Source organism: Hydra vulgaris, chromosome 03 (genome assembly GCF_038396675.1).
Source record: "Hydra vulgaris chromosome 03, alternate assembly HydraT2T_AEP".
Lineage (NCBI taxonomy): Eukaryota > Metazoa > Cnidaria > Hydrozoa > Anthoathecata > Hydridae > Hydra > Hydra vulgaris.
This window is the reverse complement of record NC_088922.1, coordinates 44,489,914-44,517,360: the sequence shown is the minus strand read 5'-3', so window position 1 is coordinate 44,517,360 and position 27,447 is coordinate 44,489,914. Positions and strand designations below refer to the sequence as shown.

At 26.3% G+C, this 27,447-nt stretch overlaps 1 protein-coding gene across 1 annotated transcript; it reads left to right on the top strand.

The window, feature by feature from the left end:
- Window positions 1-3,496: 3,496 nt before the first annotated feature.
- On the top strand, window positions 3,497-25,821 carry LOC100206386 (3-oxoacyl-[acyl-carrier-protein] reductase FabG). The gene is made up of 8 exons (XM_065793351.1): window positions 3,497-3,655; window positions 9,275-9,414; window positions 11,245-11,340; window positions 15,506-15,591; window positions 15,668-15,720; window positions 15,811-15,851; window positions 25,195-25,365; window positions 25,578-25,821. Exons 1-8 carry the CDS (start codon window positions 3,616-3,618, stop codon window positions 25,734-25,736), a joined length of 786 nt encoding a protein of 261 aa, XP_065649423.1. The 5' UTR covers window positions 3,497-3,615; the 3' UTR covers window positions 25,737-25,821.
- The last annotated feature ends 1,626 nt before the right edge of the window (window positions 25,822-27,447 follow it).

The following is a 27,447-nucleotide window of genomic DNA, read 5'->3' as shown; positions in this document are numbered from 1 at the left end:
GACTAGTGTGCAGAGACAAAATAGTCCAAATATATTTACTTTTAAAAGGCTTGTGGGTTTAGTTTATTTAAAAAATTAATATTGTTTTAAATAAAATATGAAAAAATTCTGTAACAAAATATAAAGCTTATAAAAAGTATATCACTAAAGGTAAATATAAGCAAATAAAAAGAAATACAATCTCTAAAGTAATATTTATTACTTATAAAGATATTTCAGTTAGTTGTTATGACAACACCGGTTTATTCAATTATTGAATATTAAGGCCGTTTTCCACAAGGCGAAATAAATCGCGCGAAGCGAATTTTTTTGTCATGAAGAAACGCCGTTTTGATTTCCACATTATTTTTGTGAATTTTCGCGCTACTTTATCAATAATAAATAATGGCAACAATAAGTTTACCCTGGATGCCTTTAAAAAATAATTATTATTTTTAAAATTTTTATTGCATATAAGAAACATATCGCAAAAAGAATTTAAGAAGCGATTTTTGACAAGAAAATTTTATGGATTTTATGGATTTTAGTAATTGTTTAAAAATGGTTTTTGTAGAAGCAGACATTGTGTCCTACAAAAAATTAAATAATTTTAAAATGTCTAAGAAATTATTACCTATACCTAATTAAAAAGTTTGAATGGAAAGTTCACATAGATTATTACTTTATATTTTTAGTAAATATCACTTCCAGAAAGTTAAGGGAGGATTCTTCGTCAATCATTTGGATTTCCTTCAAATGTTTAAGTAAAGATTGTAAGTTAGATATTCTTTTGCTGCAAAATTATAATTTTTTAAGAAACTAATTTTAATGCTACATTAAAAGACTGTCGTTTTTTAAAATCGTTGAGGTAATATTTTTTTTATTTTAGAGGAGGTTCTAAGGCTGTTTTTTTAAATTCCTCAAGGTATTACAGCTCTGTCTTTTAGCTCTGTCTAAAGAGGCTGTTTCTAGAGAAGTATGTTTCAAATGAAGTATCATCTTTTATTGTTTTGATATTAATTTCACTCACATTTGTGATTTTTCTTTTACCTGGAGGTTTTCTAGGCTTAATTTCCTTTACCAAACTACTTGGAAAATTAAAAACCCTTGGTATAGAATCATGCAAAAAGAGCTTGAAAAAGCCACGTTTGCACTAAAAGTTTACGAATTATGTAATCCAGTTGAAAAGCATCTTAATTTTTGGTCGCACTAATAGTTTTATAATAAAGATTTTATTTATAAAAAAATAACTTCAAACCAAATAGTAAAAAACAACTTAATAAATTACTCTTTAAAAAATGTTTATCTATAAAAATTTAAATATTGTAAAAGTTATCAATAAAACAAAAATAAACAAGCAACAACAACAGATCAAAACACCGGAAAAATTTTATCATTTCCTTAACTCGTTAAGTTTTAAAACATAACGAAAAAAGGTAGAGTAAAACCGGGTCAAACCGCACACCATATCATTCCGCACACTGATCAAAATTATCAAATAAAATCTAAACAGATATGGCTATGAGAAAAATAAAAATAGATTCAAATACAGAACTCTCCTCTATTTGAATTGATAAAATTATATGCCCATTCAACTCCATTTTCTTCTTTTTTATACAACTTTAACTGGGAGTCAAAATTTTTTATATATTTTTTATCGTTGCAAACAAAATAGCGCTTGAACTGAAACTGATGTAAAAATAATTTTAGCTCTATCTTGTTGGAAATTGAATTTTAATTCTGATAGTATAATTTTTATGCAGCTAGAACAAAAAGTTAAATAAAAAATAAAAAGTAAAAAAAAAATCTTTTTTCTGATAAAACCGCATACTCGATTAATTACTTAGTTTAGTTTTTCCCTTCTGACTAAGCGTTTATCTTTATCTAATTAACTTAGTGTTAATTCCGGTTTAATTATGAATGAAATAAAATGTTATTGTGTAATATAATAGACTCTTTCCGAATTATTATATTATTTATAACCATAATTATTATATTATTTATAACCAATTATTATATTATTTCTCAATATAATCATCACTCACTCAATTCAATTTAACTCACTCACTTTAGCATGTCAACTAAAAAAACAAAAGCTTACAAGGAAAACGATGTACTAGCCGCATTAACTGATATGAAAGAAAATAAAACATCACTGAGAAAAGCTGCATTCAAAAATGGTGTTCCAGTGTCAACGCTCAAAGATCGCAAAAGTAACAACAACAAAAGCTTCCTTGGCTCAGGTACAACAACGGTACTCTCGAGTGAAACAGAAAGATTGATGGTGCATGCGTTCCAATTACTTGGTGAGTAGGGTTATGGTTTAACCCGAAATGAAAACCTAGAATTTGTATGTGATTACCTAAAACACAAAGATCAATTGCACTTATTCAAAAATAACAAGACTGGTTTTATGCTTTTATGAAAAGATGGTCAAAAAAAACCTCAGCAAGAAAAGCGGATAACTTAGTATCTAAAAGAGCCGCTTCTTATACGCCAGAAATAATTGATAGTTATTTTGAATGCGTCGCCAAGCAATATCAACAGACTGGTATAACTTTTGGGTCGCATATTTGGAATTGTGATGAAACAGGTTATTCGGGTGATCAAGGCAAAGCAACCGTAGTGTGTTGAAAAGGGACAAGACGTGCATTTAAACTTACTGGCAACAAGCAGCTCAGAAATTTAATTGCACTCAAGTATATATCAGCAAAACATTAAAATCAAAGTCTTTAATCAGGCCAAAGAAGAAGAAGAAGATTCTATTAAGAACTCATGGGCAAATAGAGACAACTTGAACGAAGTGCGGTCAGCGGTATTGAAAATGTAATAAACAATTAGCTCGTAAATATTAGGTATTTTTATCTCCATAATGGTTTGAAATGAGTAAAACGATTCGCAAAATTAATCAATCGGATCGCATACATACATACATATATATATATATATATATATATATATATATATATATATATATATATATATATATATATATATATATATATATATATATATATATATATATATATATATATATATATATATATATATATATATATATATATATATATATATATATATATATATATATATATATATATATATATATATATATATATATATATATATATATATATATATATATATATATATATATATATATATATATATATATATATATATATATATATATATATATATATATATATATATATATATATATATATATATATATATATATATATATATATATATATATATATATATATATATATATATATATATATATATATATATATATATATATGTATATATATTTAAATTTTTACTTTGTAGTTTATTTGAAAAGTTTAGAAAAAGTGGGGGCATGACTCTCGAGTACACACACTTGAAATTTAACCTCAGAATCAGATTTCCCAAAAATGATATATATTACAATTTTTACAAGATTTCATAAATAAATAACGGAGTTATGAATTTTTTCCTAAAAACAACATTCTGGGCACACTGCGCGACGATATAATATATCGTGATTCTATTATTGACACTCAGTCCACTGCACCGTGGCTTAGATTTTTACTTAAAATTCTAGTAATTCTTTCGTTGAAATTAGAAGGTTATTAACGCAGAATAACGATGACTACTCGTTTAGATGATAAAGTAGCTTTAATTACTGGTAAGTTTTACAAAAATACCCGTTACTATAGTTTTATTTAGCTTATAAATAAAATACTATATGCACGTTTTGGTATTGTGTACGAATCAATTAGCTATGAAGTCCATATCTAACAGATTCCGTATTATTTTATGAAAATCTTCATGAAATTTCAATATACCTGGTTTAAAATGACACATGACAAATATGACAATGATATGTTCGCCATATCTCGATAAAACTTCTTAAGTCTCCCAAACTCCACAGTTAACTGTGGTGATAAAATGTTATTTAAAATAAATTAAATTTAAAGCAGATAAAATGTTATGTAAATAAATGATTTAAACGTTTTATTAATTTAATTTAAACAAAAAAATTTATGAGAATTCACCAAAAATTTTTGTTTAAATCAAATTATTAAAGCATATAAATCATTTTTTAAATAACATTTTATCTGCTTCAAAAAAATTGATATGTTTTTATTTGAGATTAAAAAAAGTCCTTTCCTAACACTTAAATAGTTCTTGTAACAAAAATTAATTTTTTTTTTAAATTCTGATTCACTCTTAACAAGACTGTAAGCAACCACTATCTCATCAGCAAAAAGTAGATGTTTTTAGATGTAAGGTTATTAGGAAGATCATTAACATAAATAGGAAACAAAATAGGGCCAAGGATACAACCTTGAGACACCCCAGAAGTTACTGGAAATAAAGAAAAGTGTTGGCCTTCGAGGATGACCCTAATAAAGCGGTTAGAAAGAAAAAATTTAATTCTATTCAACTATCTCAACTTAATTATCTCAAAAACTTTACCAGATATACCATATGAAACAAGTTTATGGAGAAGGCCAGTATGCCAAAGTTTGTCGAAAGCTTTAGATATGTCAAGAGCAATAACCTAGCCTCTCCACCTCTGTCTAATACATGATAAAAATTTTCAGTCATAGCAGTTAGCAAGTCGGGCATAGAGAAAGAGGATCAAAACCTAGAGCAACCTAGGCATAGAGCAAGAGGATCAAAACCTATATTGATTGTCTGACAGTAAGTTATTTGACTCAAGATGGAATGTGAGAAATTTGTTGATCAAAGGCCTTACTAATAACAGAAAGAAGACTGATCAGACAATAATTGGAGGGGTCAGAATGTTCACCTGAGTTTTTGAAAATATGAACAACAGATACTATTTTCCAGCAGGCAGGAAAACAAGACTCAGTCAGGCACTTATTAAATAGTTTAGAGAGAGTTGAAGAGAGTTCTGGAGAACAATTTTGGAAAACAATGACAGGAATGTTGTCTGGACCACAAGCCATAGAAGAGTTTAATCAAGATTTGACTTTAGCAACGGAGGCTGGAGCGATTTGAATATCTAACAATGGGTTAACCTGTTAGAATGGAAGGAAGAGAAGGGCCTTAAGATTCGAGTTTGGAAGAAAAGTTCTTAGCAAATAGTTCTACCTTATACTTGGGAGAGATAATAAGATCAGTCCCATGAATGAGAGATGGAATGTTAGACCTACCCTTGTTAGGGACACTGTTGAAGATTCACCAAAAGTCTTTATCTCATTAAGTGATAACAGGGAGAGTTGCATAGCCACTATCAAGGAAGCACAAGCAAAAACCTAAGAGTAGAGTCTAGAAGATCCAGGATTCATCATCCTAGGCAGGATACAATGTACCACAGATTTACATCTACGCCAGCCTAATAAATAAAAAAGGGGTTTGAAGCTGGTTAACAAAACTTTTTTGCTTACCCCTGAAGTCTTTGCTTAGGAGGCCTCGTACAAGGCAGTTGTGTTTTTATCAAGACACTATCTCTAGCCTTTACCTAACCAAGAGCCCTAAGGTAGGGAATTTTTAGATCAAAGTTTATTTCTTGTAGCTTTTGCCTAAAAAAGCACACTCTACAAGGCAGCAGGGGATGGGGCAGGTTGTACTGGGTTACATGATACCAGTAGTAAATGTTTGTTATACCTGTGAGCACGTTTTATACATTCAATAGTTTAAAAATAACTACAAATACTTATTTGCAAAAAATTATTTATCAAAAGGTTTCTAAATAGAGAAATGTAATTGTAAAGTAGAATGATAAAAACATAAAACAACAACAAAATTTAATGGTTTGTTATTTTTTTTAGTTTGAAATATAAATATAGCACTAATTAATCAAAGTATTATTTTTTACCATTATTGGTATATCTAAGTATGGAAGTATCTTTTGCAACTTTGTAGATACTTAAGTAGATATAGATGTGCACTGTCTTAATATATTTTGATTAGTTTTAGAATACTATGTTTTAAAATTTTGATTTTTATCCAATTAAAGTTCCAGACATAAAAATAAAAAAAAACAGCAAAAAATATTGAAAAAAAAAATTTAAGTGACTTAAAAACAACAAATGACAAATAGTAACATATATCATAAAATGGGGTTAATTGAGCACATTTTTATGATTTAGCCCTGATTATAGTGCTATAAGAGTACACTCATTACTTTAGACATTGCAAAATGTCAAGCAAGATACCTTAGACAACAAATAGAAAAGTTGGCAAAAGACTGCTGTATTGTCTTAAGTGATTTTGCAGAAAACTATGTGTTTGTGATTTAAGATGAAATTCAAATCATTACACACTGTTGCCCTCTATTTATTAAATGAAAATGTCCAGCTTAAAGAAAAATTGTTTTGCTTTATGTCAGAAGATAATGATTATGACATTGGTTTTGTGTATGAAGTTCAGGCAAAAATAGTTAATTATTTAAAAGAAAATCATCCTTATTTTTCAAAGATTCTTTATTTTTCAGATGGTTGTGCTGCACAGTATAAAAACCCTTATCTGTCTAACCAATATCTGTTTAAAGATGATTTTGACATTGATGAAGAGTAGATATTTTTGAAGTCACCATCTGGTGGTATTGGTGGCACTGTGAAATGATTAACTGCAAATGCAAGTCTACAAAGGCCCATAAATGACGAGATATTGGATTCTAATGAAATGTTTGACTACTTTACAAATAATGTTAAGGAGATTAAAAAAGAAAAAATGATAGAATTAAGCACCACTTTAAAAAATGTTTCAGCTCTGTAGAACAATTTCTGGAACTAAGAGCTATCATTAATTTAACCCAGAATTTATAGATACTACTAGCTTTAAACAAAAGGAATTTATGAATTTTTCTGGAATTCAAAGTATTCAAACTAATCAGCAAATTAACATCAATACATTGAAATTTGGTGAATTTATGCATAAATGAAATTGACAATATTGAGCATAATTTTATGGTAAGATTTATGCACCAACAACCAACCTTTTAACAAACTTTTCTGACCATCTAGAGCAGATGACTGCTGGGTTTCAATTACCAACATAATTTCTATCATTGATGCGCCTGTAACAACAACTGTATACTTTGACCGTTGACTCATAAGCAAATCTTAACACAATCTTGACACTTTATATTTTTGTATTTTATTTTGTAAATTATTAAATAAAACCGAACAAATACAAACCAAAAACTTTTTTGAAGACAATATTTTCAAAGTTATCTTTACTTTATTAAAAATACAAAAAAAAAAATTTGAGAAGTAGGGCATGGCCCCAGGGCCCTGGGCCATAGACCCTCTGGTTAACTGCCCTGGAAACAATTTTAACATCTGTTCATTAGGACTACACAAATGCTGAAAGTTTCAAAGCTCCAATTTGTCTGGAAGGAAGTGAAAAGTCACAAGATCCCACTACAAAGTGGGACACTTGCCTCAGTCCCCTTTTATATTTTGAGGCCCTAAAAACAATTTTAACATGCACATTTATTGGCACTAAAGAAATGCCAAAATTTTCAGAACTTCAGCTTGTCTGGAAGGTAGTGAAAAATCAGTTGCAATATTCCACTACGAAAAACCAGGGACCATGCCCCGTTATCTATATATGGAAATCCATATACTTGCAGATCAAAATCCTTATGTTTTTTTGAAAGATCAATTAATATAGAATGATGTTTAATATATTTTTTTGATATCAAGGCCACATGGGTTTCTTGAGCATTAAAACAGGTATATAAAAAGTTGCCTAAGTTTATTTAAATTGATAATTACAGGTACTTAAAAATAATTTTTTACACTCCTGATTATTTCTTCTGATTTGACTATTGACCCCCAAAATAGCAAGTTACAAATTTTTAATTAAAAGAATTAAATATTTTTAAAGTTATTTGACTTGAGACCTCTAAAAATCATTGCAATTCTGAGGGGACAAGAGGGGTTTGGGCAATCTTTGCTAACAGTAAAACGGTCATGTTTTGAGATCTTCCTGGAGCCATAGGCTAAAATATATACGAGGAGTGTCTGGTTGTAGATATAAATTATTCTATTAACATTTATTTAACCATAAAATCAAAAATTACAAATTTAATTATAATTTATAAAGTTAGGTTTGGTGTCACTCATATAGTTAAAAACTAGTCAATGGAGTGACATCTTAATAAAATAAACAAATAAAATTAAAAAACATTAAAACATGGAAATAATAAAGTAAACTACATTAATACAAGTAATAAAAAAAGAAGTAATAGGTACAATAATATTAAAAAAGTTGGAATCAGAACAAAAATATAAAGGAGGAGAAAAAAAAAGAGAGAATGAACGGATCAGATAAGATAAATAAGAAAAAAATGTAAGAGAAAACAAAAAGTTTAGTCGCATAAGTTCAGAAGGATAGAGTGAGAGAAAAAAATGTTTGCAGAAAAATATCAAAAGGCAAACTTAAGTAAAAAAAATATGTACATACACTACTACATACAATATTAAAGCCTATATTATGCATTAGTAATGCGTAATGTAATTTACATAGATTAGTTAAACAAAAGTAAATATCAAGATATAGAAAAAATAACAACAAATAAATTAGCAGAGAAAAATGCAAAAAATACATTCAACATTTATTATATACATAAATACACGATATATAAACAATGTACAAAATTAATTAAAATTGTTCTTTTTCTTTTCTTTCCATAAAATATTGATTATATTTTAGTTCTTTTTTATTAATTTCCATTTTCAAAGACTTTTTTCTTTTAACTTTGTTTTTATTTGTTTCGGGGTTTTTTTTTTCTTGTTTTATTATTTGTCAATATTTATCTTGGCATTATTTTTGTATTTATCTTGTTTTTTGTTTGTCAATAAAAGCTTTATTACAAACTAATCACTGATACTTATATTCAAAATATTTATTGTTTACTTTTTTTAAATTAAACACCTTCAGAAGAAATGGCTTGTTTTTCGTTTCTCTTTATCAAAGAAAATCTTTTTACAGCATTAAAGTTAATTACCTTAGTTATCTTTGTTTGATTAAAGAACAATGTCAAGTGCTTAATTAATAATGCATAGCATTTTGTTTGTCATAATTTAAATAAAAAGTCATTGTTGTTTTAATCCAGTGTGTTATTTATTTGTTCTGTTTAGTAAACTTATAGTTTACGAAACCGATTCATTTACTTTAATTGCAAAAAATATATGAATTAGCTCTCTTATAACTAATTGTTTGGTTGCCATGGTGAGCTTATGATTGCTACTTTTTTTACCTTCAATAGCCCTATTAGATGATAATTTAACTGACAGTTATGGTCTTTTTAATTATTATTCAGGTGCAAGTTCTGGTATAGGCGCAAAAACAGCTATCCTTTTTTCAAAACTTGGTTCTAAACTTACTTTATGTGGAAGAAATGTAGAAAATTTAGAGGCTGTAGCTAAACAGTGTGAAGAAGTTAGTCCAGAAGGTTTGAAGGTAAACTAAAGAGTTTAGTTTTATTATTTTAATGTGGAAATATACACATTTCACTTCCCCAAACCTGTTAAGAAATGAGATTAGCAGTTAGAAATAGATAAAGCCTTGTATTTATTATTAATTGTATGTATGTATAGCTATTAAATCAAGAGTGTTTACCACGTAAATGCTATTTGTTTATGGACAGTATTTATATATTTTTAATATATTCATCAATTGTTACGCTATTAGTACATGGTAATATATATATATATATATATATATATATATATATATATATATATATATATATATATATATATATATATATATATATATATATATACACACATATATATCAGGGTGTAAGCCAGCCCAATGGCACTGCGTATAATGCAGAATTCCCAATGGGTTTAAAATTCCCAAAAATCAATGGCCTATTTTGTTTGTTTGTTTGATTTTTGAAGAATTAGGATATTCCCCATTTTTTGTAATATTATAACAATAAATATTCCCAATATCACAAAAATGCGGTAAAAAATATATTCCTGGCTAACACCCTGTATATGTGTGTGTGTATATATATATATATATATATATATATATATATATATATATATATATATATATATATATATATATATATATATATATATATATATATATATATACATATATATATATATATATATATATATATATATATATATATATATATATGTATACATATATATATATACATATATATATATATATATATATATATATATATATATATATATATATATATATATATATATACGCACACACACAACGCACAAAATAAAAAATCAAATCACTTTTTTCTATTATAAATCATATCTATAAATATATATAAAATTTATATATTGTTTTTTTTTATTTGTTATTTATATTTTTATTTTATAGTTATTATTTATATTATAATAACACTCTAGTTAACAGTTTAAAATAATGTTAGTCTAAAATAGCTAAAAAAAGATTTAAAAAGGAGGCTTGTTTTTTTTTTGTGCAATTTATTATCCTCTAATGTTTTACAATGCACAAAAACACGCCTAATTTTTGAATTTTATTACTCAAGTGATTACTTTAAATAAAAACAAAGAGTAACTGTTAAATTCCAGCATGCAAAGATGATATGAAGTTTAATCTAGCGCAAAAAAAAAGAAGTTTATATTTAGCAAAAAAAACAAAAAACCATTAAATAATTGAGATTGAATATTTAGTATTAGAAGACCATTGTTTTGTAAAATGTCACAATAAAAATTGCTAATCCTAATGTTTTTCTTGTTAACTCAATTGAAGAAATGCAATTAGTTTATTTAAGTTGTTAAATGGGTTAATAATATTCATTCATTGCAATGACTTCACTATTAGTGACAAAATTTTAAAAGGATTTTTAAAAAGATTTAATAAAAAACAAATTTAATGAAAAAATTGAATGAGGAAAAAAATCTGTTCAAAAAGAGTGTTTTTACTTAACAGCAGAAAGTAATAATGAAATAAAAACTTTAATCAAGTTTATAAAAGGCAAAAATCATTTTTAAAGTGAAAATAAAGATATAGCTTATATCACATTCAACGAAGTGAATTAAGAGTCTTATCGTAAACCATAAAAATAAGTTGTTGACTGTTGACCGCCTTGAAAATGAAAAAAAAATTTTATAAAAGATTTTTTTTTCATTTTCTTTTTTTAAATTATTAAATTTTTCTCAATAGATATGTTTTGCTTTTTGCAGCAAATGTAAAAAATCTTAGTTTGAACTTAAGTCTGAAGCTAGACCCTTTATGCAGTTCTGTTTTACTGTCTTTAATAGCAATTTTTTTTTATAGCCTTTTTTGGTTGTTGTAAATGATCTGACAAACAAAGAAGACACAAAGAGACTTTTAAATGAATCAATGGAACATTACAAAACATTAGATATTTTGGTATGCACTTTGCAGATGAAACTTTATCCTTCTTTAATTACCTATTTAGTTAATTTATATATTTATATTTACATAATGTATTTTATTAGTACTGTAAAGTATTATTTTACTTAGTATTCATCCCATTTACTATACAACTTACTTACCTACAATTTAATTGTCTTTAAAAGTAAAATTATAAACAACAAAAAACCTTATTTAAATTTTCATAAGATTAACAAAAAAGACCTGCATTTCCTTAACAATCCGTAAAACTATAGTTCATTACATTTAAACCTCTTAGATTTTGCCCAGACCCCATTTCTATCAAATTAAACCTCAGTCATAATTAAACCTCAGTTGTTATTACTTTTAATACTTTTCTGAAGACAATTTACAATTGAATTAGAAGACAATTCACAATTGAAAACAATTTGGATGCTAAGGTTTAATGCAAAGCAGAAGATAAACTCTTAACATGAATATTGATCTTATAGTATGCAATAATTTGGTCAAAACAGTTTACTCATGCACTCTACCAATATACTGATCATAATTTTGAAAACATTATTAAGTATTTTAATTTTTTCTTTATTCTTACGTATCATTGGGCAATTTTATTATAATAATTATAATAATAATTTTACCATAAGTAGGTAGCACAATTAGCATAAATAAACAACAGGGGGTATTTTAAAGCCTTGAAAACTTTTTTTTTTCTGGAATCTTTTGCACCATTTTATATAAGGTCTCCACGTTCAAAAATAATAGATTTTGTCCCTTAATTGTTCTGACGTTTTTCTATAAAGTAGTTTATCAATCTTTTAAAATTTTTGAAGCTGGGCATTTCCAAGACCATAAATACTGGTTTTATAACTTTCGAAACAATAGTTTTTTTTAAGACTTCAATCATCTTTATGACAGATACAGTCAGAACCAGCATCATCTTTTGGAGAATTCAAGTTGGAATCAGTGTCATTTCTAGAACAGATTTAGTCAGAACTGTTGTTGTCTCTTGCAGTATAGTATAAAGAAAAAATATTCACATTAAGGTGAAAAAACTAATTTCTTTGCTATTTATTTTAGTTTTTAATCTACAGCTAGCGCTGAAATTTTGCTAGAATCTCACTTAACAGCATCTCACTTAATTTTTTTTTTTTTTTAATCAAGATTAAAGGGGTAAAAAAAATTTTTATTTATATAATAGTAAGTCATCTGTCCATCGTTTTTAAGATTTATATAACAATAAGTCATCTATCCATTGTTATAAAGGGATCCCCAAGTGCCGAGACAAGTTGTGTTTATATCATAGATAAACATTAGAAAATAAGTTTAAAGTTAATTAAACTTTTCCAAACAAATTATTGAATGAGATATTAACAAAAAACTTTTTAATTTTTAATGCCGTTTTGTTTCTGGCAAAGGAAAGTTCCAGCTTTTTGACTATTTTTGTTTTCTAAGCCAGGTCTGATTAATGTGCTTATTTGACATCAATACAAAAAGTTTCTTTCAAAAACTTAAATCAAGTTTAAATTGCAGGGGTTTCCCTTTTGGCGGTTAAACGAAAATATAAGATTCAAAAAGAATCTAAAAAATATACATTAGATCATTTTAAAATGATTTCCTGAGTTAAAAATACAAATTATTATCAACTTAAGTTAAAAATATATAAGATCATTTTTAAAAACGGTTTCCTCAATTTGTTAAAAAAATAAAGATTTTTAAATCTTTCAAAATTTACCCATGTTGGATTATATTGTACTTAGTGTTGTATATAAAAAAATTGATCACTTATTTTCTAAGAAAAATATTCATCTTGTGTATTTTAAAGTTCACTTGGCTTAAATTACTATTTTTATTATGCTAGTTTATTCAACTCAAACTAAACTATACGTTGAACAAAAAACAAAAACACGACACAGTGAATGTTTTTTATAACCACTACAGACTAAATAAAAAGGGAAAAGCCCAATCTGATTGTGTAAAACTGAACTAAGTTTAAAAAACTCTGCGGTTGAGCGAAAACATTTATTATTGAAACCAGATGTTATTTTAATGGAAAAAACTATGCAGACTTGAGAGCCTAAAATTAGGCTCTCAACCGGAAGTATAATGGCAAAACAACAAATACTTTTGTTAATATCTCATTTAATAATTTGTTTTGGAAAGTTTAATTAACTTTTAACTTATTTTATGTTTATCTATGACATGAACACAACTTGTCTTGGCACTTGGGGATCCCTTTAAGATTTATATAATAGTAAGTCTATCCATTATTCTTAAGTATTATCTATCCATTGTTCTTATGTATTGTTTGTTCAATATATTTGAATTTCTCCATAAATTAACTTTATATAATGTAACTGGGAAAGTTTTTGATTATCAAATCATTTCTTTCTAACTGCATTATTAAACTCATCTTTGGAGGCCAACATTCTTCATTTCCAGTAATTACTGGGGTACCTTGAGGTTCTATCCTTGGTCCTGTGTTATTTCTTATCTACATTAACGATCTTCCAGACAATCTTACATCTAAACTGGGATCCCAAAATGCTGAAATAATTTGTGTTCATATTAAAAAGAATGTTTAAAAAATGTTTGGGCTAAATTTTTTTGAGAGACAAAATAATAAACGTATACCAACAAAAACTAACTGTAGTTTTAATCCAAGCTCGCTTTCTCCATTTTAGTGAGATTTTTAAGTCTTTAAAATGCTGTATAAATATGCTGCAATCTACAGACTTTATAATTTATTCAAGCACATTTAATTCCAAAAAGTTTTAGTAAATGATGTCATTGTAAAATTTTAATAAGAAATCTAGAAATTCTTTATAATTTTTCTTTCTTCAGAAATTCTTTACATTTTGTTTTCTAATTTTTGCAACTTTCCCATTAAAAATATGAATAAAATCTTAAGTTTAAAAGATATTTTAAGCTTGTTCATTGGTATAAATTGTGCTTTGTGTTATCATTTAATGTTATTAAATAATTATTATCTTTATCAAGATTCTATTAAAATAGTTGTTTTGTATTGTTTAGCTGTATAAAAGTATAGTTATATTTTTTTTGTAAACTTTTCATCGGGTGTACATATTCTCAAAATTCTTATTTAGTCATGCAAGCCTTTTTAGTAGATGTGTGCGGTTTTCTATTTTATTTGTTCACAAAAAAGTTTTTATTGAGATAACTTGGTCACGACTGCTTGCGAAACCGCACGTGTCTCCTGGGAAGGATTTCTATCTCATTTGTTCACAAAAAATGTCATGTGAGAATATATTTAATAAAATTTATTTTGTAAAACATGTATTAATTATTATTATTATCTTTTTAATATGACGTACATTAGTTTATATTATAAAAAAGGTAGGTACTATTTGTATGTTTGTAAAATTAATTTTTTCTTATTTGTGTGCACCTATTTAAACATAAGCTATTATTAATTATTTTGGCTGAACTTTTATAAAAATAATAAAAATATAACAACAAAAATTCACTTGGTAGTTTTAGTCAAAGCTCTACTTCTCCATTTTAATCAGAATTTTAAGTCTTTAATAAATATGTTACCATCTATCAGTTTTATAGTTTCAATTGATCAAATGCACCCATTAGTCACCGTTTATGATTATTGAATCAAGATTTATGAATATTGTTAATGTTACAAATGTATGATATAAAGCTAACAAAGCATTAAAATTCATGGGTGTAAGAAGTAAAAAATGTTGGTGCCATCATAACCAATTAGAATTTAGTAGTAGATGAATGGTGATCCCTCTCCTCATGAATGCACTGCGATCACCAATGACATTTTGGGGAGCTCAATACCTGCACTTATGCCACTCGTCAGGACGTGTCCTTGCAACAGATCTCACAGCCTGCACTCATACTCTAATTGGGGTCTTAAAGTTATTTTATTTCTTAATTCTTGTTTTCTTTGTTTTCTCCCAACTTTATAATGGCAACCTTATTGGGAGTGAATTATAATTATAATATGTATGTATATATATATATATATATATATATATATATATATATATATATATATATATATATATATATATATATATATATATATATATGTACATATATATATATATATATGTACATATATATATATATATATATATATGTACATATATATATATATATATATATATATATTTTGTTAGTGTAATTTACTTATATTTAGGTCAATAATGCTGGAATCTTATTAACTGGTTCTGTTCAAGATTTATCTATGGAAAAATATGATTTACAAACAAATGTAAATGTAAGGTGAGTGTATTTGAAATTGTTTTCTAAGGTATTTATTTTTGAAGTTCTGCTTGATTGTTGAGTATTATTGTTATAGAGCTGTGTATCATCTCACTAAAATATGTATTCCTTATTTAATTGCTTCTAAAGGTTAGCATTTGCATTTTATCAACTTTTTATGTTTATAAATTGTGTTTAATAATATTATTTGCTATTTGATTAATCTTAACTTGTTTTTAGGAAATATTGTTTTTGTATCAAGTGTTGCTGGGTTAAGATCAGTAAGTAAATTGAGTTATATCTAGAAACTGTTGTATTTGTTTCAGAAGCAATAAATAAATAAATAAATAAATAAAGGAAGTATGTATAAAATCGAGTGACCATTTTTTACTCAGGACCCCTCCAGCTTAGTATAAAAAGTCCTCACTTTAGCATTACACTTGCGCACACAATGAAGAAAACAACTAGACAATTGCATAATAGATTGCAAAATGAGATAAAAAAATTAATTTTGTTTTTTTATTTCAGGCTGGGACTCATTGTGCAATGTTACTTGCATTGGGAACATTAGATTTTGTTCTTATTTTAAAGTTTAAATAATTGATTGCAGTGCAACACATGCTTTCAATAATTTAATAAGGTAGTGGTAGAGTGATTGCTTCGTAAACAAGAAGAATTGAGTTTGATCCCTGCTACATCTCTTGTAGGGACAATTTGTCCTGGGTGGCAGATATCCAAGGGGGGCAAATGAAAAGAAGATACCGATAAAAAAAGGTCCTTCATCTATAATATAGGGAAATTTTGATAAATATATATATATATATATATATATATATATATATATATATATATATATATATATATATATATATATATATATATATATATATAGAAAAAAAATGATTCTTATGCCAACAAATATGTCACTTTTAATTACTTTTGACTTTCGTCCAACATTTGCGTGTTGTCAGAAAGTTAAAACCATTAATTTAATTACAAATTAATTGTTTTTTAAAAATACCGCAAATTTAATTGACCATGTTTTTAAAAACATTCTGAATGTTTTTAATAATATAAACAATGTTTTTATTTTTTTTAATAAAATGTTTTTATTTTTATTTCTTTTTACTGTAAATCATGCACCGAGTGTTGCTACATCGATTATCTTATAGCCTGACTCGTAACAAAGTGCTACTACATCGACTGACAAGTAGCCTGACTCGCAACAGAGTGATGCTACATCAACTATCTTATAGCCTGACTCACAAGGGAGTGCTGCTACATCGACTGAGGGTTTGGTTGGGGCAGGCAGTCTATCAAGTAACAAAAAAAAAAATTCCGGTCATGCATTTTAATTTTTACTTTTTGTCAACAAAATAAGGAAAAACTTTCTGACAACCAGTTAGGGGTTATATATATATATATATATATATATATTTATATATATATATATATATATATATATATATATATATATATATATATATTTCTTTAGCAACGCAATAGCAATAAATGTGAACATATTTTAAAGAAAAACACGATATTTTTTAATCTTGACATGTTTTATAGTTAACATACTACATTTTCAAAAGTTAAAATTACAATTTAAAACTCTGGATATAAATATAAAATCAAAATTTGAAGGCATTACAGAGAAATAATAACAGACAAATAGAATTGTTACAAACCAATAAAAATTATAATACAAATTATAATACTGTAAATAGCAAGAAGATAAAAATAAAATTATAAGTAAATAAAAAACAAAAATAAATAAAAAACTAGATAGTCAAATTTATATTATAATGAAAAGTTTGTTTATTTAAAGATGGGTTTTCCCATTTAATATGGAGTGCTTCTTTAATTTTCAATTTGTTTTTGTTAGAAGCAGTATCTAAAATTCAAAAACAATTATAGTTACTAGATTTTTACAATTAACAGATGAAATTAAATGCTTATAAACATTTGTTTGTCACTTGTAAGATGCTCATGAATCCTTGTTGGAGGTTTCTCCAATATAACTGGCATTACATCCAGTACAAGAAAATTTGTAAACAACATTGGATTTGAGCAGCTTAGGAAGTGGATCTTTTATACATAAACTGTTTTGTAATTTGTTGGTAGTGAAAATTAAATTAATTATAACATTTTTACAATATTTTTTAATGATTTTATTAACTTTAGGTTTAGTAAAATTTGAGTAAAAACCTATAAATGGAAGCTTATAATATCTTGTATTATGGTTATCAATACTATTTATCACAGTTGGATTTAACTTTTTATCAACAAACAATTTAATTTCAGTGTCAATTATTTTAGGTGGATATTGGTTATTTTTTAAAACATTAGATAGATTTTTTATGTCCTTATCAAATCCTAGCCATGTGTTGTTGATTTTATACGTCTATCAATTAAACAACGTATAAGACTAATTTTATAACAATAGGGAACAAAACTGGAAAATTTTTGTAAAAGACCAGTATATGTTTTTTTGTGATAAACTGATGTGGAAAACAAAACAGACTTATTGATAAGAACATCTGAAAATGCAATTTGATTATCTTGTTCTTTTTCATATTAAATTTTACGTTTTTATGTTGTTTATTAAGATGTGTAAAAAATTCCTGAGCTTCAAACTCTGAATTAAAAATAGCGATAAAATCATCCACATAACGTTTATAGAAAATCAGTACGGAGGAAGAGCAATTACTAACCCATTTTTGTTCGTGAAACCCAATAAAAATATTAGCTAAAATTGGCGCTAAAAGAGAACCTATGGCAATGCCTTCTAATTGATCATAATATTTCCTGTTAAATAAGAAATGAGAACCGGATGTTGAGAATTGAAGTAATTTTTTGAACTGAGCTTTAGAAAAAATTTTTAAGTACGTTTCATTTTTAAAGTATAAATCAGTAGCTGTATTTATAGTTTCATTAAGTGGAATATTAGTAAATAAGCTTCTAACATCATAGGAAACTATATATTTGTTAGTTATATCAACTTGTTTTAATTCCTCAACAAAAGAAAAAGAGTCACGGGTGGAATAAAGTTTAGGTATACAAGGAGACAATAAATCAGAAAGATATTTGGCAAGTTTATAAGTATATGTCCTGATTGTTGAAATAATTGGTCTAAAAGGTGGTAGAGAAGAATCTTTACTGAGTTTGTGCATCTTAGGTAAAGCATAAATTCTTGCTGTTTGTGAATTTTGATTTTATATTTATATCCAGAGTTTTAAATTGTAATTTTATCTTTTGAAAATGTAGTATGTTAACTATGAAACATGTCAAGATTAAAAAATATCGTGTTTTTCTTTAAATTATATATATATATATATATATATATATGTATATATATATATATATATATATATATATATATATATATATATATATATACATATATATATATATAATATAAAAACATAATGTGTTTATATATATATATATATATATATATATATATAGATCTATAGTTTGTTGGCTTTGGGAAGAGCGGAAGGAAAAAAGTGATTCTTACGCCAACATATACGTCACTTTTAATTACTTTTAACTTTCGTCCAACATTTCCGTGTTGGACGAAAGTAAAAACCATTAATTTAATTACAAATTAATCGTTTTTTAAAAAAACCACAAAAACGCAAATTTAATTGACCAGAATGTTTTAAAAACATTGTGAATGTTTTTAACAATATAAACAATGTTTTTTTTTTATTTTTTTTAATAAAATGTTTTTATTTTTATTTTTTTTAATAAAATGTTTTTATTTTTATTTTTTTTACTGTAAATCATGCGCGGAGTGTTGCTACATCGACTATCTTATAGCCTGACTCGCAAGGGAGTGCTGCTACATCGACTGACAAATAGCCTGACTCGCAAGGGAGTGCTGCTACATCGACTGACAAATAGCCTGACTCGCAAGGGAGTGCTGCTATATCGACTGACAAATAGCCTGACCCGCAAGGGAGTGCTGCTACATCGACTAAGGGTTTGGTTGGGGCAGGCAGTCTATCATTATTAAAAAAAAAAAAATTCCGGTCTTGCATTTTAATTTTTACTTTTTGTCAACAAAATATCGAAAAAACTTTCGGACAACATCTAAGGGTTGTATATATTTATATATATATATATATATATTTATATATATATATATATATATATATATATATATATATATATATATATATAATATATATATATAATATAAATATATTGTCATTTGATATCAAACATATTAAATCAGTATTGAAGTTAAAAAAAAACTTGATGAATTTTTCTTATAAACTTACCCTGCTGGGGCAATTTTTTTTAATTTTATTTCAATTTATCAATTTTTTGGGCTTTTTAGCTAAAGTTGTAAGTCTCTTAAAAATTTTCTATTATCTTTATTTCTAAATCTTGAAGTAAAGTTTTTCTTAGAGGTAAATGAGTATACTTATATAATTCATAATGGTGGACATCACACTGGATACAACATTTATACTTTAGTCCAAAACATATGATAACTAGGCTTGTTTATTATTCCCATTATAGATATTATTGCAATGTCTACCCAAAGTTCATCAAATATCGAATCAATCAATAAATTAAAGCAACTTCTTTTTTTTGTGTCCGTTCTTTGTTTTATTTTTAGTGTTAATTTAGCAAACTGGACATACTTATTTGTGTGTCGAACAATATTGTTAATAATGTCTTTTAAAAGTTTTTTTTGTACTGCAAGTGGCGATTAATAAACGACTTAAAACTTCTCTTCCTCGTTCATTTTCTCTACTTTTACATTCTAACTTGAATAACGGTACTGATTCTACCGCCAACTGATTTGGTACTAAGAAAATAGCAAGATTTCCACTTAAAACATATATATCTATAAACAAAGATGATCATAGTTTTTTAATAGGAACGACTTCTATATTTTTATTTCTTGTATCAACAAATCTTCTTCTGCAATCATAATGCATAAGAGCATCCTAATTGGGTTTTGAATCGGTCTATCTTATTTTTTTCATTATTCCCACTTTGAGCAGCTATGACTCATGAACCATATATTTTGTAAATTTTGCGTAAGCAAAGTCTTTACTCAGCATTAAATTATCTTTTGAATGATATATAAAACTTATAATTTTAGCAATTTAAAAAAATTAGTCATTTTGCAAAAATTAGGAAAAAAGGCCCAAAATTGCATTTCTTGTTCTCAAATAGCTTTCTTTTGAACATTGCGACATGTTAACTAACCTATGTGCAGAAGCCTAATTTGATATGATTTTTGTCAAGGTCTGGGGGTGGAGGTGTTTTCAACTAATTTGACCTTACTATTGCGGCTTTGCAACTAATAATGATTTTTTATTTTTAAAAAGTTTGTTAGTAAAAAATTAAAAAAATATAATTTGTTGCAAAAATAAAAACTGTATTTAATTGCTTTACCAGCAATTATTTTAGGTTTCCAAATAAAATTTATTAAAAAATATGTACGTTAAATAAAGTTTAACATACATTAAGAACACGTTTACAAGAAATTTAATTTTTAGTAAAAAAAAAATGAAAAATGAACTGTGGTAAAAAAAATTTTTTAATTTTTTTTTTTTAACTAAAACTTTTTATTAAACAAAATTTAGTAATATTTTAAAATAAAACTGAAATGTAAGTTATTTCATTTGTTTTTTATTATCTAAATATATTTCATTTGTAAATATTGCTTATTAATTTAATATTAATAATATTATTAATATTAATTTAATATAATATAATATAATATTATTATATTAATATTAATTTAATATAATAATACAATAATATATAATAATATTAATTAATAATAATATATTTAATATAATAATATAATAATATTAATTTAATATAATATAATATAATATTAATTTAATATAATATAATATAATATTAATTTAATATTAATAATATTATTAATATTAATTTAATATTAATAATATTATTAATATTAATTTAATATTAATATAATTATTAATATTAAATTAATATTAATAATATTAATTTAATATATTGAACATAATTGTCAAACTTTTGTAACTTTTTTATCGAACGTAATCGTCACTCAAACTTTTGTAACTTTTTTACATAATTGTCATGTAAATAACTTTTATAATATTAATTACATCTTTTAACTAATTTAAATATTATATTAAATAATAAAAAGTTGCATGAGCAAAATTCCCTAAGGCATATGTAATATAGCCTATGCAAATTGCGAGATGTGTAATGCTTTAAAAGATGATCTTATACAGGAAGCCGTTATTTCCTCTTAAGAACATGTTATACAGGGTGTCTACCAGATTTTGGAAAAGTTAGGGAATTCAGATGTCTGCAACAACAACAACAAAAGAGGAAATAATCAGGGAAATTGGTTTAAAGTTTGTAAAAATCAGGAAGAAATCTTTATCAAACTTTTCTTGATACTCTTAATTTGTATTGTATTGATGTTTATATATTTGTGATTGGTTTTTCTTTTCTTTTTTTTGAAACTTTATTTGAAAGAGATATAACCTCAGATTAGATTTTAACATTTTTTATAGCAAAATAATAAAAGGAATGTTATTGATAAGGAGGTAATATTTATAATTATTATAAGAAGCTTTTTTACAGATAATTTCAAAAAATTATCTGTAAAAAAGCTTTTATTTCCAGGGACACAGTTATATTTCCAGGGATGTTATAGGGACATATAGACACATTTCCAGGGATGTTATAGGGACATATAGACACATTTCCAGGGATGTTATAGGGACATATAGACACATTTCCAGGGATTTTATAAGGACATATAGACACATTTCCAGGGATTTTATAAGGACATAAATTATGAATGTCTTTTTATAAGTATTTTACTACATATGGACAACTCTTGTTTGACTTGTTTTTTGACTGTTGTTGTTAATTGTTCCTTTAAATAAATAAAACGTTTATTTTGAAAAAATGTATCAAATAAAAACTATCACACCATATAGCTAATATCAAACATTTAGAATAAATATGTTTGTTATTAGCTATATGATGTTAAATTTACATTTTAAAAAAATCATTTGAAAATATTTGTACAAAATAATGTTTAAATTAACAAAGACTTGAAAAGTTGTTTAAAGCGTGAAGAAGAAAATAAAGTAAAAGGATGTGATTGAATAGCAGGTCAAGCGAGAATGAGATTTTGTTGATGAGACCGGAGATGACAGCTCGTTTGAGCAGTGGCCATGATAGTATTTACGACGATGGAACAGTAGCTCAAGCTTAACAGATAGAGCTGGTCTAACTACATTTATGATGCCTTTTTAGACCTTGTCTAGAAAAGATAGAACAAGAAGAACCAGCCCAATTATGACAACAGTATTCCATACAGGGACAAATAAGAGATTTCTAGAGGTAGAGAATGGAATCAGGAGTAAGATAATGGCGAGCACAATAAAAAGAAGAGACCTTAGCAGATGCTAACTTAGTAGTTGATTGTTTATATGGTTTCCATGAGAGGTCAGTAGTGAATGATCTAAAAAGACGTAAAAAAAAAGATTCAATAAGAGGATTGCCATTCATCAATATAGAAATTTCAACAATATTTCCATAGTTATTTGCACCAAATAACTGTTCAAATAGTTTTGTTAGAGTTAAAATTCACAAGCCACTGAAAGCCTCAGTCTGTTACAGAAGTGAGATCAGATTCAAGATTGGGTGTCTGTTTTAAGCAATCGAAAATTGAGGACTTTTTGTTAAGACAAGAGCATAATGTTGAGTCGTTAACTAATAGAGCTACTTTAGATGTAAGATTGTCAAAAAGATTGTTAATGTAGATAAGAAACAAAACAGGATCAAAGATAAAACCTTGAGGTACCTCAGAGATTCCTCGAAATAAAGATGAATGTTGACCTTCAAAGATGACTTTAATACTACAGTTATTTTCCTTTTAAAGCACAGGCAATTATTAAATTTCTAGTTTGTGAGTACATGAATTGTTGATACATGAGTTATGAATACATGAGTCAAGCAATACATGAGTTGTTAATACATGACACACTACAAGCAACAGTAAATTTTGTTATTTATAGATCGGTTCGATTCGATTTTTTTTGGTTCGGTTTTCACCGAACGAACGGTTAACCGCGTTTTTACCGCGTTAGGAACAATGCGATAAAAGATTTTTATAAAGTTTTTTTTTTGTAAAATAAATTAGATGTGATTACTTTAGGAAGATTATCTTTTTCATATCAAAAAATAAAACAGCTTTTGTGATTATTACTCATCCTTTCTTGATAAGATGATGCTAGAATCATCCTATCTAGCTTCATCTTGATAAGATGAAGCTAGAATTTTTTTTTATCCATATATCCATTATATTCTCCTTGCAGCAGTGAAACAAGACAGCTAAATGAGCACCACTTCTGTTTGGGAACATTATTAAGACACCTAGCAATATAAAGAAAGCACATAATTTAACATTCCTTTATCTTGTGCAAGGTATTATGGTTAATAAAGTTGATGCAAATGGTTACTCAGCCATTTTAAAACTTAGCACCGTCCATCGCTCATTATTACCACTTCTGTTTGGGAATTATTAAGTGAGTAAGTTCACTATCTAGAATTATAAAATATAAAATCTAATTATTTATAAACCTGTAATTTAAATATTTATAAACCAGTAATCTAAATCATCTAACAGTTTATAACATGGTAATTTCTACATTAAAAGATTTTAATTATGCAATTGAAAATTATTATCCAAATGTGTAAATGCACTACCTGATGAGAAAAATTATAGTTTTATTGTAGAATAAAATATGCCAGACTAGATCAGAGGGTTCGTCAGACGGAAGATAATGCATGAAGATATAACCGAGTATCATGTGTTTCAAAACTCAATCAAAAAATATGAAAGAATAACTTTTAACGCAAATATAGATAGAATTAATTTAAAAAACTTTTTCTAAATCATAAAAAATTGAACTTTGATATGATATATTACACTATATATTTTGCTGACAAAAAATTTCTAGAATACTGATTTGATTTGCTCATTAAGACAAAAAGATTTCTAGAATACTGATTTGATTTGCTCATTAAGGGAAGTATTAAGACAAAATGGGCCCACTTTAAAATGGCTATGCAAGATACATAATACCGGTGAATTGAGTGATTCTGATTTATTTCTGTTTTTATTTTTGTTTAAATTTAATATAGCAAAGTAATTTTTAATTTGCATATAAATTTGTTTTAACATCTATGGAAATCGCTTGTGAATGTAATTTTTTTAAACTAAAACTTATAAAAAATAAACATTAATTGGATTATTGTTTAATTTTAATAAATATTTAACAGATTTAATGACAATCAATAGTAATAGACAAAATGGGACAAAAAAACAGATAAAATAGAAAAATACTCCGGGTATAATTGAATACTTAAATAGTTAATAGTTATATTACTAAGTTAAAATTCAAATTTAATTAGAATTTTATGGATTAATAATTAATAAACAAATAATGGATTAATAAATAAACGAATATTTATACGTTTAAAATATTTTAATTAGGCTGGTTCACTTGAGTTTTGGTGGACTACTTTAATTTGTCATTTCTTACTGTTCGTGATATGATAATTTTTTTCTTTCAGTTTCCTAATATTGCAGCTTATTGCATGTCAAAGAGTGCAATAGACCACTTTTGTCGCTGTTTAGCATTGGAGTTAGCACCACAACAGGTTAGAGTGAATTGTGTTAATCCGGGAGTCATCAAAACGGAATGTCATTTGCGTTATTCTATGGATGAAGAAAAGTATAAAGAGGTTTTAGCATATTTTGCATAATTTGCATACTTTTTGCATACTTTTATGAAATTTTCTTAAAAATTAATTAGTATTGGTGGTTTTTTTGAAGGTATCTATTTTCAAGAAAAGCTCTATTGTTTTTTGTTTTGTTTTTTTGACGTGATTTCTATGGATTTAATTGATTTCAATATATATTGCTTTATGGAAGAGTATATTTTTTTCTCTTTCAGTTTTTAAAGCATGCAAAAGAAACACACGCTTTAGGAAGGTATGGCGAAGCAGAAGAAGTAGCCAATGCGATTGCATTTCTTGCGTCAGACGGTGCTTCGTTTATTACTGGAGCGACTTTACCTGTAGATGGCGGGAGAAGTGTTATGTGCCCTAGATGATTCTAATGTGTTGTTGTTTTTTTGTTTTTAGGAACTACTTTTGTATAAATGATAACTTTAGTCAACAAAAATAAATTTTTAAAAAGCTATTTTATTTGCATTGTAAGCAATTATATATTTTATAGACGCAGACTCTCCGTTTGTAATTTATCGCTTACGGACAAAAAAGCACTGACCGGAAGTTGTGGTTTTTAAATTTCTATTTGTGTTTTTTTTTTATGTATCACTGGGTGAAGTCACTCCGAACTTCTGTATCTACCTGTCTTTACCTATAAATTTTACTAATTTTTTGTGCAGATTTTTTATTGTGAAACATACGGGCTTAGGGTTTCAAGCAAAAACATAAGTTTTTCTTAAAAAAAAAATTATACTTTGAAACAATATTATTATTAATTAAATAATCTATATTTTAATAAACTAGTCGACTTTAAAAAATCGAATAGTCGATTTAATCGACTAACATTTATTCCCGTATTTTGACTAAATCAACTTTTTAAATTTACTTTTAAAAATTTGTTAACCAGTTACGGTCGACTTAAGAAAGTAAATTTTTCGACAGTCGAATTATTTTTAAGTCGTAACACGGCTAGTATTTAAACTAAAAAATTTTTTCCTCGAGAATTCAACTTGAAGATATCTCTTTGTTCTCTCGAATTCCAGCATTCTCTTGCACTTTTCAAAGTTTGTTCGATTTCTTAGTGTATTTCACTCTCCGAGAGAGCAATTTTCACCTTTTTTTTTTTTTTTTTTTTTTTTTTTTTTTTTTTTTTTGTTCCTCAAGGCCAATAAGGCCACTACAGATGAGGAGGCTACTTGTGGTTATAACCCTCTCTCGACTCTATAATTCCGAAACACGAACCTTGACGAACAAAACCGCTGCGCGGAGAAACAAGTTGAGCGCGGTACTGCCAGGGACGTAGTGGGGATCGAGCTCGAAACCTCTTGCTTTTAAAGCAAGCGCTCATCCACGACACCACTACCGCATCTTTTTAATATGTATCAACTTTTAATATTGATTCAAAAGTTTTAATTTGTTGAATGAGTTCTTGAATGCCTTCATATTGCTCAAAGAATACTTTTGTCAGTAGAGAAGCAGTTGAAATAAGAACTTACTCTGTGGTTAATAATTTTAATGATGGCAGTATAGTTATTTAAATGTTTTAAAGGAATTTAATTTGACTGGGTAAATAAAAATAATAACATATATACAGTTTGAAGCAAATAAAGTAAAAGTCGACACAAAAGTCTATAAAGCTAAGAAAAACATCAATACCCAAAAAGTTTCACGAAATGAAACTAATCAGTCAGGTTTTTTGAAGAAATTAAATATAGAAATTAAATATAATAATTTAAATTAATTTTAAATGTGAATTTTACAACTTTTAGTTTTTATAATACTAGGATAACATGACATCTTCATATTATTAACATGACATCTTTATATTATTGACAGGAATAGGACATGTGTTCCTGAGAATAGAACTGTGTTTTTTATTAAGAAATTCTTGTATAATATCCAAAGAACCATTGGTCTTTCAACATTTTATACAAATAAATTCGGCAGAAAAACTACAGTTGGGTTGAAAAGTTTAAATTTCCAAATAACTTGATTTTGTGGAGTAGCTTTTCATAAGGATAGAGTTATAAAGTTTAAATTTCAAAAAAGTACAATATTTTAATTTGCGGTTTTTTTTACTTTTTTTTAAAAAAC